Raw genomic sequence first — 13,347 nt, 5'->3', positions numbered from 1 at the left:
ATGAATAGAAATGTTTTGAACTTTTGTCAAATCAGATGACGATTGTGTTTCCGTAGTATGACTCCATAGACTATTACAACTTTTAGATTTTAATAGAGTGTATATCAAACAATGTAAGATGTCTATTAACTGAGTTTAAAATTATTACACTGACGACATATGCCTCTTAATGAATTTGCATATATGGATGACATACTTGTTTCTATGTCGATTCAATTTTTATCGTTACTCGGATCGGACAGCTAATTGAGGCAAGCCCCATAGTTTTTATTATTCTTCACGTAAATACCTTTCTAATGATATATCATACGTGACTGTTGGAGCGGGTACCAAATCCCATACAAAGTGCCCATTGTCCTTTATTGAGCTGTTTTGACAAAGATTTTTACTAGGAATACCTAATTGAATAGTTCCTTATCAATAGATAGTCTATGATATTTTGCTGCCTCATTGATGATTGTCATACTTAGGTTTCAAGGACATCTTTTCATCGTAAGATTTTAAGTACATTTCACGAGTCTAAAGTCTAAAGTTATATATGTTACTTTCTGTAAAATTGTACGTAGTTTTTATGTAGGTACCTACAGACCAAATTAGCGTGTCCTGTTAGCAAAACTATTTCAACTCTTCGATAAATGCAGACATGAAGTAGCTGCTAGATAGCACTTTAAGGTATAAAATAAAACAAGAATATTATTCGAATATTTTTATTCAAATGAGTAATATAGACCTTAATCAGTATAATTAAAGCTTTACATCTTTACATAACATGACTATGTATATCAGTCAAAATCATTTGCGTACAAAGTAGCTAAATAGTATATAAGTAGGTACATTTAATAATATGTATCATCCTAAAAATTATATAAATTATGTATATCTTACATATTGCTACTCAATACCCATAGGTGGACATTATATTATTCAGAGTAGTACATACATTATTAAATAATGGTTTCTCAGCATCCGTGTATATCTAAAAGTGTATATCAATATTAAATTGCAAAAATAAACAATAAAATTGCAAAAACTGTAAATACGACACAACGCAGTACGTCTTATTTACATTACATTTGGTAAAACTACAATAAATATACTATTGACTGGTTGTCCACAACTCAGTAATGATGTCCATGTCCATGTGAAGCCGCGAGGGACCCGCTAATCACCGGTTGAGAAATAACTGAAGAATGACCAACACTGCTTATTGCACCTCCAATACCACTTATACTACTTACTCCGATACTGCCTATTCCCCCAATTCCTCCAACTCCCCCAACTCCCCCAATTCCCCCTAATCCCCCAAGTCCCCCGCCAGCCCCAACAACAGACACAGGCACAGCAACAGGTTGGGGAACTCCCACAGGAACCGGAGCAGGCACCCCAACAGCATACGGTTGAGGCACAGGTATCCCCACTCCTTGCGTCACAGTCACAGGAACAGGCTGCGCGTAGGGATACGGGAAAGGTCTGTCAATGGGTACCGCAATAGGTCGGGATATAACCTGCGCTACGGGTTGGGGGACTGCTACAGGAACCGGACGGGGTTGGTCTACTGGTACTCCTACGTGGACGGGGACGGGAACAGCTCTAGGTACGCCAATGGGGATAGGTTGGGGGACAGGAATGGCCACCCGGTTGTGGTATTCTGAGTAGGAATGACGTATTGGTATGGCTCCTCCACCGAGTCCTGCAGCCCCGAGTCCTGCAGACCCGATTCCTACAGATCCGAGTCCTATAGAGCCGATTCCTGCAGACCCGAGTCCTACTGAACCGAGTCCTATAGAGCTGAGTCCTACAGAGCCTATTGAGCTTATTGAGCGCTTTCCTTGATCAGCACTCTGCGCGTAGTGCACGCAGAGAAACAGCAAAATCTGGAAGAGATAATTTTAATGTATTTTTTCTTTTTATAATTCTTTGGATGACTGATTCTGTGGATAGACTTTGAGTTCTACAACGGTATAGTAATAATACTAACACATCTTATTGTCGAGCATTCTTTCAAAATTAGTAAAAATATGTATGTATATGAGAACATTCCTATCCTAGCTACTGACTTAGTGATGCATAAATATTAAACGCACTTAGTCATCCATGCAAATATTACATGTTGCAAATATAATATATTTTTAATCTAATCTTTTGATTCGGTTGTATGAATTAAGAACGGAATACCGAAAATAAGCACGTATCGTGTAGGTACTCAGATTAGATACCTACTTAGGTGCGAGCACACTACTTAAATACATAGGTATTCTAGAAAAATCTCTAGTGTGAAAAGAACCCTCTTTTATTTTTAATCTGGCATAATATTTACCTAAATTCTAACAGTAATTATAATATACGATGTTACTCAGTCAGTCACCCTCCCACTCCAAAGCTACTGAACCGATGTTTTAATGCAGTCAGTAGTCTAAAAAGGACCAACACTTCTTTTTATCCAAGAGCAGGAAGTTGTACTCTTGGGATGCGGGAAGCGTGGAGAACAGCTAGTGAAATTGTAGGAGGAAAGTTTATTGTTTACTTTCAATAAAATTAGCCTCACCTGGAAATATCTGGAAATTTGAGTTTTTCTTTGAGTAGGATAATTTGGATATAGTGTCCACTAACGACTGTTTCCAATATTATAACGACCTATTCTTACTGGAGATAGAATTTGATATTAGCCCCAAGTAATACGAGTATCAAGTACCTATCCCGTTATAGTAAACAAAACAATAAATAGATAATTGGGAAGAGCCGTAATACATGACACAGTTTCGACTATTACAAAACATAGTGACTACTTTTGTTGATAAAATAATAATTATAAGGTCGTTTTAATGAGGTCGTATTCCAATTATCTGCGACTAGGTATCCCGAACTGAGATAAACTTTTAACTTAAGCTGACACATTTTATTTTAAATCTAAGTTATCAATTAAGTTATTTCAATTAATGTTAACACAAATAAAATACCAAAAACGAAGTACTTTTTTGTCTTTTTTGTTTTTTTGGCTTTTTGTCTTTTTATCCATGGTCTATTTTTTTTTTGTATAGCTGTTGGTTTTCCTAAAAAAAAAAAATAAATAAATAGATAGTTAATTTCTTTGATTTAAGTACCGAATAGGTGGAAAACTTCCCACTGTATATCGACCTGAGATACTCATGACTTAATCGATGATCGAACTTAATTAGTTGTGAATGGCAAACATAAACATCGTTAGTATCTAATAATTTCCTACTACAAGATAAATAATCTTGTCATATTAATGGTAATTAGTTTTATGATAAAATAATTACTTACTAAATCAAAAATCAAATACCTTTATTTTCAGGCTGCATTGGCCCATAGATATATACCTTAATGACTAACATACTAATACTAATATAACTAATATACTAATAGTTAATAGCATCCAGTTCACAACAAATACCATTTTTTTTTTATAATTTTGCCATGAGTATGTTTAGGCTAATTAGCAAAAGCTCAGTTGTTAATCGAGATCAACGAAAGCACTATCATAAAATGCTGTTACAACCACAACCAAATCACCCACTCAAGATAAGCCTTAATTAAGGATACACAAAACTAATTAAAACTTAAAGCCAACTTACATAATAGAGTCGAAACATTTTCTCCGACTACTTCAACCAAAGAAACGAACGAAAGTGATCCAATCAAGGAAAGTAAAGTATTTATAACACCATGTATTCTGCGGAAACAGGGTTTATACACCCTGTGTAGGAAAGCTGTGGATTTATATGGAGTTGGTAATTAGAGCAAGTTTACTAAGTAACTGATATGCTAGGTGCAAAGGATGTTATAAGATGTGTTATGTAAAATGTTAGGCATGTTTGTATGATACTGATGGAAGAAAAAAGTGTCATCACTTGTAAATTAGTAATGGATTCTGTATTGATTGATTGAAGTGTGTAATTTGATCTATGGAATTTATAATGAGTGTAGTTAAAAAGTTTGAATGTTTTCTTTAAAAGCTTTGGCGGAGATGATGAGGTTAATGACTAGTTTGTTTATTAACTGATTGTATGCCGCTAATTATTAGAGAACGATACGCGCACTAGGCAGACAAGAGACAGATTGATTGAATTGAAAAGCTTAGACACACATTGTCTCGAAATTAAAAATATAGTTGTTCATGGTCTTAGACTTGGAAAATGAATGGTTCAGCCTCTTTTTATGTATAATTAAAAGCAAGTCTCCTTAAACTTAGTAAGTAAATAACTTGAAATAGCGCTTGCAGAAAAAGAAGAAACTTTATAAGTAGGTGCTTAATAAAAACCGGCCAAGTGCGAAATCGCGCACAAAGGGTTCCGTACCATTGTTTAGAAAATGAGCAAAAAATCACGTTTTTGTATGGGAGCCCCCCAAAATATTTATTTTATTCTAGTTTTCAGTATTTGTTGTTATAGCGGCAACAGAAATACACGAACTGTGAAAATATCAACTCTCTAAGCCTGGTGAAAGATGGACGGACAAAGCAACGAAAACAATAGGGTCCCGTTTTACCCTCTGGGTACTGAACCCTAAAAAATATAATAATATAGTCGAACAAGCTCCTCTATAAACTTCCACATACGTGGAACACACGGGCGTCTCCTATCTCTCGAGATCTAGTTAGCGCGAACTAGCTTGCCGACCGGCCACTATAGCCTAGAACTAGCTTCCACTAGGGCCACGTAATCTGTGATACAGTTAGGTAATATATGGGAATTGTTTACGTGTTTACCTGTTAATAGTTTATGATTTAGTTTAGTGGTGTCAATCGTTCGTCATTTGGTTGCTAATGTTGGTTTCTTGGTATGTCATCCAAGACTTAATGCTTGGTGTCCAACCTACTCTGTGAAATTCTTCAGCAGTAAAGTAACTACGAGTAAGAATCAGGTTGAAAATGTCACTGTGGGCATGAATTTTATTTTTATTTATAAGCGATGGAACGTTGGCGTTATCATTTATCAATCAAACGTTGGTTGCACAACTTTTCTTAAAGCTAAACTTTTCTTAAACCTAAACTAAGCTACTTTTTTAGCTATAAGATTATAGAACTTGAAATATTTGTCTAATTATAAGTCGAATATAGTGAAACCATATTTTTTTATTGTATCGACCATCATATTGTACCTATATTCTGGCAAATAAATAAATTTCATTTCATTTCATTTCAAAGAGTGCAGGCTGGTTAACAAATATTTTATACTTATGGTGCTAGTTATATCTTAACTTTACAAAGCTCATTCCAAACTCAAACTAAGTTTATTCTAGCCGTTAATCAGCCAACCCCAAACATCTCAAGAATGCCACCCACTACTAGAGCAGCGTATTAACAAACGTACATACATAAATCAGGCGTTGTAACGTAGTACATAATGCGCAGGATATTTGTCCACTGAGCGTCCATTCAATAGGCATAGCTCGTAAAAACATCGGATTCCTTATATCACACGCGCCGGTTAGGTTGAGGACTTGGTGGACGGAGAAATTATAGTTCTGGAGCTTTCTTAAATTCTCAACTTCTTTAAAATTCGCTTGCGCTAAGGATATTTTTTTATGATTATTCAGAACTAATCTAACTGCGGAAAAGCTTAGAACGAAATTTCTAAAAATCTCACATGAAATTGATTAGGATTGTTCTAGAAATTTAATTGTCTATGGACATTAATGTTGTGTTTTTATTTTCAAGGTGCATTCTACATAAGTACTAAGTATATTTCGCACCTGTAGTCAGTTGTTTTAAAATGAACTACTTTCTTTTCTTCCATTTCTCATTAACCTAACTGATATATATTATTAATAAAATATTGCTTACACCTCTGATTTAGCTCAACTTTAAATTGTATCCAGCGTTTTTAACCCGCTCATCTCTCACCACCATAACCCCACCATTACGAAGAGTTACGTAGCCGCCAACTGAATGTGTGTGCACCTTATAAGCCTCAGAATGTGGTTCTGTCACTACTCGTATAAGGCCGGTACTTCCCCCTTCAATTTTTTCATGGACTGACTAACCGATCAGGGCTCAGTACTAGAGAAAGCTGTAACTACTACACTATATTTTTGTGAAGTTGTTTTGACAAGTGGGTGATGTAATGAGGGTATTTCTAGGGCTGTTCATACTTGGAGTGCGTTTGTATTTCGTACTTAAATACTTAAGATGTCATATTAACTCTTAATTTGATTCTCGGAGCCCGAGCTTGAGAAAAGAGATTAATTTCCCGAAATTAGTGCTCTCTCTAGTTCATTCCACTGGGAGTGTCAAAATCACTGACTGCTGCCTATCGGCACAAAACCAAATGCTTTAAATGACCACGATGATATAGAATGACCTCTTAAATAATATCTTCATTAATTATCCTTCCCACATTAAGATACTACCCAAGCTTTCCTTAATTTCAAGGACATAGAGCAATAAGACAGTACCCTATCACACATAGGTAAGTTTTCCAATATAAAGGTAGCCTTAGATCAAGTCAAGCCGTTCAATATAGAAGTAACAGTTTCCTAGTTAATTAACATGACGGATAGCTCCACGGGTTTTTGTAGTACACGAGATACGGGATCGTAACAAGAGTACATAGTAGACTGCTATGATACACCCAGATGTAAGCTACTAGTTAGGTACCATGGTAGGTTTTTGTGGTAGTAATTCTATGGAGGAGATAATACAGACAAAAAGTAAGATGTACCACTTTTTCCTGTAATCAACAATTCGGTCACGCAGTGCTTCAGGGCTTTCGATTTCTAAAAATGACACTGAGCGTTCTGTGAAATAATAAAAAAATATGGTTAGTAAGGACTCGTTACTAAATTTTAGGAGACCGTTATTACTTTTTTTATACAAGCAAAAACAACAACGATAAAAAGCATTTCATTCTCTTTTACCAAGCAATTGCATTAAAATGAACACTTCGTAACTAAGAACACTTAAGATCCAAATCAACTACGGCAAACAAGATGTCTAGATTACGTTCCAGTAATCAAGTAATCAGGCTTGCTACACATCAGATCACTTAGCATAAATTAAGCATACAAATGGGCACGAGTTATGCGCGCACGCATCCTCTGCGCTCGCATCTAATTCTATTGAAATTCTTGCGAAAATGTAACAATTGGCAGCGGTTGCTTGTGACCAAAATTAATCAACACCTGGACAATGAATGTTGGACCTTTCGCGGTTGTGTAATTGTCTAGACGTGGTTATGTGCATTTGGAAATAAAAGCTTAACTTTTATTAAAGATTTGGGTGGACTGCTTCAGCCAACAGGATCATTGAATCTGAGGACTATGGAAAATGTCCCATAGCCAAGCAAATGGTCAGGATAACTCGAAAGGAAACTAAATATCTTTCTGTAGACAGGCAAGGTGATATGGCAACATAACCTATTTTCACCAGGTATCTAAATAGATAAATTAGGGAAGAGAAAATTAACGTTACAATTTTTCAGCAGATCTTCCATATCTACATCTTCCTATTTAACCTACTTAATGCACATTACGACTGAATGCACCTATCCTCTTTACAATTCGTCATAGCACGAGAAAAAAACTCTTAAGTAACCATTACAATGTTAAAAGTCTGTGACTAACATAATCATCACTTTGTCGGCATCTTCACATCTTCCGCGTGGTGGTGTTAACCTAGTTGCCCCAATTCATTCGTCATCAGACCCTGCTCGCATGCCAAGTAAGTATTTACCATACAAGGTCAGACGATCGGGTATGCAGATCAGGATGTGTGCTGATTTATTTTCTCTAGTTTGCCCTAGAGTTAATATAGACGAGAGTGCAAAAGAAAATACTGTTATTATTAAAACACCAGACCACGGTACTACAGAATCACAGATTTTTGGAAGGTGAATGTGGGGCCGAAGCTAACATGCTGAAGCTCTATTGAGACAACTTTAATGAAATGGTAATACAAAACTGATGATTTTAAATTGGTATGTAAACTTCTCTGCTCCACTCTGCTTTGGTCCTAATATTAGGATACTCGTGTGACGATGAAAATGTATGTACAAATACATACTTAATGAAAATAGTTTATTCTAGACATCATCAGGCATTTCACACCAAATAATACACATAGCTAGCTAGTACTAAAAACAATCGTAGTTCTTCAACTTCATCATTACCAAAAACGCAACCTGATTCACGATGCAACGAACAAACTAGAAGAATACAAAATAAAAAAGAACCGTAAAAACCCTAAAATCTGGGCCAAACACACGAAATTCAATGCACATGACTTGTATAACGTAACTATTGACACTGGTGATCTCAACCAGTTGCTGTCTTGTCACCAAGCTGTGGGCATCACGTGCGATTCACGTAACCATGGTTACGGGTGTAAACAATGATATGCATTCTTTTATTTATTTAAATGTTTGGATAATGATGGGAGTTTTCGGACCTTGAATTTTGAATTTGAAATTGTAAAATTAATTGCAAAAACTTAAAAAGCTGTTTTGGGTCACTGGGTGAATTTCTTAAGAGCAACCAGAAACATCATTGTTTGAAAATAGTGGTGTATTTTTACCCAGGTGCGGGATGCGGACGAAATCGCGGGCGAAATGTTATAATTAATAAAGTTTACACAAGCGCAGTAAATATTGAGTAATTTACAAAGTATTAACAACGGCAGTATGCATCGCATTGCAACGTTGCATTATCGATCGACTAGCCTGAGAACACACTGGCTAATGCGTTTAATTAACAGCTGGCTTTTCCATACAACAAAAAATAATTTTATAGCAAAAAAAAATAGCCATTTTGTTATGACTCTAACCTCTAAGAGTAATAGCATTTTTTTCAATGAGTAGCTTTTACATAATTAGATATTAAATAAAAACAAATAGTCTCTGCAAACGTTTATCTGTCCCTCCCTACCCAGGGTCTGACAGTACTTGAGCTTTTTAAAACTGTTTGTAAATCGGTAGGTATATCATGAACGTAAACTTGAACTTAATTAAATGTATTTTATTTCGTGGACGAAGAATGTAACAATAGCTTTTATAATGAAAAGTCACACAAAGCAAGGGCAATACAAATTAATTCTAGATTTTTTCGAAATTCACAGCAAATACAATGCTTAATTTTTTTATTAATTATCATTTTTATTTTCCATTTAAACATAGCATTGACTTTCAGGGCTTAGACAATATCTATTTCATAAATATTTGTAATTAGTATTGATTATACCTAGTTGATGCAAGAGTATTGAATAATTACAAAAAAATAGCTCGATAAGTACCCACCTCAAGACTACAGATAGATGCGAGAACTGTGAGAAACCTTACTATAATTAGGGCATCAACATATTTAATCAAGCATCAATTAACTTAATTCTCCCGGTATTGAATCCTCTTCCTAACCGCCAACACAGAACGCAGTGTTGACACTCGCGCCGTTAATCCCGGCGCGTGCGACGCATACCGAGGCGCGCGCGCATACGTCACACTCACACTCAGAAGCAGCGGTATCCATGTTTGATGTGTTGCGCTTTGTGACTCAGGGTGCAGAATCTTCGTGGAACTTATTAAGGAAAATTGTTTTTTTTTCTGTTTTTAGGCTTTGGTGATCTTATTTGGGTAATTTCGATTTCAAAGTCAAAATTATTTGTTGATAGTAGGCTATTTAAATTAGTCGTTTTTCCGGTTAAAATAGATACAAAGGAAAGCACCCCTTTCGCCACTTCCTAGTGTTTCATCTTTTATTTACATAATTAGGAACTGTACAGTAGGAGAAGATCAAAACAAAAATATAAACTGCTAAAAAACAAAATTCTGTTCTTATACAGATGTATCTAGACAGTTTTAATAAACAGTTCCTAATGTCTGATACAGTTCCTACAGGATGCAGTGAGATAACCTCGGAATCCACAATGATTATAGAATCCCATTAGACCGCTTTTGTCAATTATAATCATGGGTGATCAATGGATTTGAAACTACCATCAAATCGTTTTCTATGCCAAACATTTAGGCCCAGGTTTAAACCTGATATGCCTCACTGTGGTTGCAAATGATAATATTATGACAAATGATTTACATAACGACTCAAAATGGTGTAATAGTCTAACATCCGCGTTTCAGGGTCGCAGATTCGATTACCGCTCCGGGAACGGATTGCACGGCCTACTACGAAGATACTACACTATAGACAATTACTTACTATGATTTTGTGATGATCAATGATTTATTTCTCACTTTTAAGTATAATCATATAACCTGTATTATAGAAATTCATGACAAATGATGACCAAGTTCAAGAACTTAAAGAAGGTAAACTTTTACAAAAAGCAGCATTTTTGCCTCGTCCCAAAATGTTTGTTCTAAACTGCGTACTCATATTAGGTATGTAGTGACACAATAAATTAACATACACCAATAAAAAGCTAACACACAGGTATTAGTACAGTTAGACATTTATAGCATTGTTAATCAAATTCATTTCAACAGGACTGCACAATGGCTACTATTTCTATTTAACAATGGTAAGAAAAACCCTCTTGTATGTAAGTTCGTACATACTTTGTTTCCGAAAGCAATTGTTAATTTACCACGAAATGTACTACTATTTGTACTGCGTTTTTTGTTTCTATTCGCGGCAATAGCGGTTTAACACATAAAGACACCATTGATTCCATTTTTACACCAGTTTTGCAAAAGCAACACCTACCTTTATGAACAAGATATTATATACGAATTACTACGACCTACTAATTACAACCTCGACCTACTTAATTTACGAACAAGATTTTTTGAAGCTTTGTTTGTGAGTTCAGTGTTAATTGATGGATGACCGTACTTTCCACATCTTGGTGCATGCTTGCTAAATTAATCAGGTCGATTTGAGAACGTTCTAACTTTTTGGTAGGTAGACGCTTAACAAACGCGCCCATTATACGCGGCTACGATGCTGCAATAAGGCAAATATGCCTGTACTTTACGAAAAGCAAAAACTTCTCATGAGATGTGTCTTGGAGTTTTCTGATACAATTCTTTCAGTTCTCTTGGCACCATTTGCATCAAAATCAAGGAATGTAGAAGCCCTTCACAGCCCTGTCAACTAGCCTAACACCGCTTATAACATGTCGTAACACTCAGTCGTAACATGACATCATCCAGCTAGAAATTATTTAATTTTTTATAGTAGCACCCGTACTGGCTGACTGGCAGCCGCCTTATACGAAACGGCGTCAACGATTATGTCATTGACGAGTGAGAATGCAATAAAATTGATAGGATCTAGCGCGGGTTCTACGTTCCTTTATGAATTACTAACTTAACACTTTAAACTAGTCAGTTTAACTGGCGTCTCAGAGTAACTAGAGGCCGGGCCGCGGCATTGTTCGAAAGAGTTACCGCGGCCCTGGTACATAAAAAGCCTACGACAGAACACGACGGTTTTTAGTCAGTAAGAGTCTGACACTCCCTCACTGCTGCTAACCCACAACAGGAGTCATTGATGATTTTTGACGTCGTTGAAAAAAAGGATAACTAGAGGCCTATAAGAAAGATTTAGGTAAAAAAAAATAGTGCTATAGGTATACTGACTGTAAAGCTAAGTACCTAATGTTAAGCTATTAGGTAAGAATATGGCAAGTGATTGGAGCCCCACAGCTGCTATTTAGAATAATTATGATCGTCAGGACATTACATTGCAGTAACGTTTTTTGCTGAAAACGCAATGTCATGAAACTGGGACAAGCAATCAATTATTTCTGAGCATAGGATGAGGATGTAAGTACTTATATTTCAACCAACAGAATTTTCTGACTATCTATTCCATACCTTCTAATTACGAAGAGAATACGACGCTTTATTTGATGAAAGATCAAATAAAGCGTCGTATTCCGAGATTGATCTCGTTTTATTTATAAGACCAGTATCAGCATTTTAATGGAAATTTCACAACATAACTAAACTAATACAGATTGGATTAAGTTGTCTGTATTTATGTGGGGACTTAAATAGACATAGGAATTACAAGTCGGGCTATATCGCTCATTAAGTTATTTATTAAAGCTAGATACAAATTTTAACCACAGCAATACTTTGTAATGTAAACAAGTACCTACAGCTCTTCTAGAATTTAAGTACTAGTCTTTACCAATATTATAAAGAGGAAAACTTTGTTTGTTTATTTGGTTGTAATGGATTAACTCAAAAACTACTGTACCGATTTTAAATATTCTAGAAAGCTATATTATCTGCGAGTAACATAGGCTATATTTTATCCCAGTGCGGGCAGTAGCTCCCACGAGACGCGGGTGAAACCGCGGGAAAACGGCTAGTATATTATAAGACTCAAAAGTTTGCTTGTTTGCTTGAAGGGGCTAACTTGAAAAATTCTATCAATTTAATGGAGCCCATTAATCGAAGAAGACATTTTTTATCCGGGTGCGCAGAGTAGTCCCCACATGATGCGGGTGTAAGCTAGACTTAAGAGCAGTACATAGGTACCTACTATTAACACTTCTACAATGCAAAGCATAACGTCATCTTCTTAACTAGCCTTAAATTGTACACTTTCCATAAATAAACCATGAACACCGCCTCAAAAAAGCCATAACTCCTCAGAAAACTATTCAGCATTCCCTCCACGCGTTAATAGCCATTAATGAGATAGTTTACCGGCGGCAATCGTATTGTTAACTTGTCATTCTGTTAACTGTGTCAGTTACGAGTAACTGAGGGAAACACGTTATTGTATCACTGGTTAACTTGTCCTATTAAGCTCTCTGACATCTAATTATTTATTTGCCATTTTCTTAGAAAAAAAAAGGTAAAATCTGTATTAATACGGATAATCATCTCTATTTAGTTTCCAATTTCTTGCAAAAGTTTATGTGAAAACTGCAGGAACACGGATAAAAAATAATATTCCAAAAGGATCCGTATCAATAGGTTCAGCATTTCTTCCCTGTTATCGTATGAAACTCGAATTTTGGTTAGAACTTCTTCGTCAAGTAGCTTAGAAAGTGTTGAATGAATAGTCGCTATGGGATGACCTCTGCAAAATTCATTTTGAATGAATGAGGGCCAATTTACTCTCTAAAAGTCCTAGGAAATGTAAACAAACACAAACCAAAACCCATAAAAGCCTTGAGACATACTATGGAAAGTAGAGCATCGATGCATTCTTCGCGTGTCAATTGATACCATCTACAAAAGTCAAACCCAACCTTATGACCTTTACCACAAAGTTCAAAATCCCCTGCAGTTTTGGAATGACATACGTCATTTTAGCTGGTACTTAGATCTAGATCTATATTGTAAGGAGCTGTGGGAACTGCGCTTGCGTCCCTTTCAAATGCAGTGTTATTTATAGTATTAGCTCAGTGTTGGT

General features: G+C 35.8%; 1 protein-coding gene across 1 annotated transcript; it reads right to left on the bottom strand.

The window, feature by feature from the left end:
• Window positions 1-1,118: 1,118 nt before the first annotated feature.
• Window positions 1,119-9,480, bottom strand: LOC110372108 (elastin). The gene is made up of 2 exons (XM_064038659.1): window positions 9,430-9,480; window positions 1,119-1,874 (listed from the first exon to the last, which is right to left on the bottom strand). Exons 1-2 carry the CDS (start codon window positions 9,478-9,480, stop codon window positions 1,119-1,121), a joined length of 807 nt encoding a protein of 268 aa, XP_063894729.1.
• Between the last annotated feature and the right edge of the window lie 3,867 nt (window positions 9,481-13,347).

This window comes from Helicoverpa armigera, chromosome 16 (assembly GCF_030705265.1).
Source record: "Helicoverpa armigera isolate CAAS_96S chromosome 16, ASM3070526v1, whole genome shotgun sequence".
NCBI lineage: Eukaryota > Metazoa > Arthropoda > Insecta > Lepidoptera > Noctuidae > Helicoverpa > Helicoverpa armigera.
This window is presented reverse-complemented; position numbering and strand designations above follow the sequence as displayed.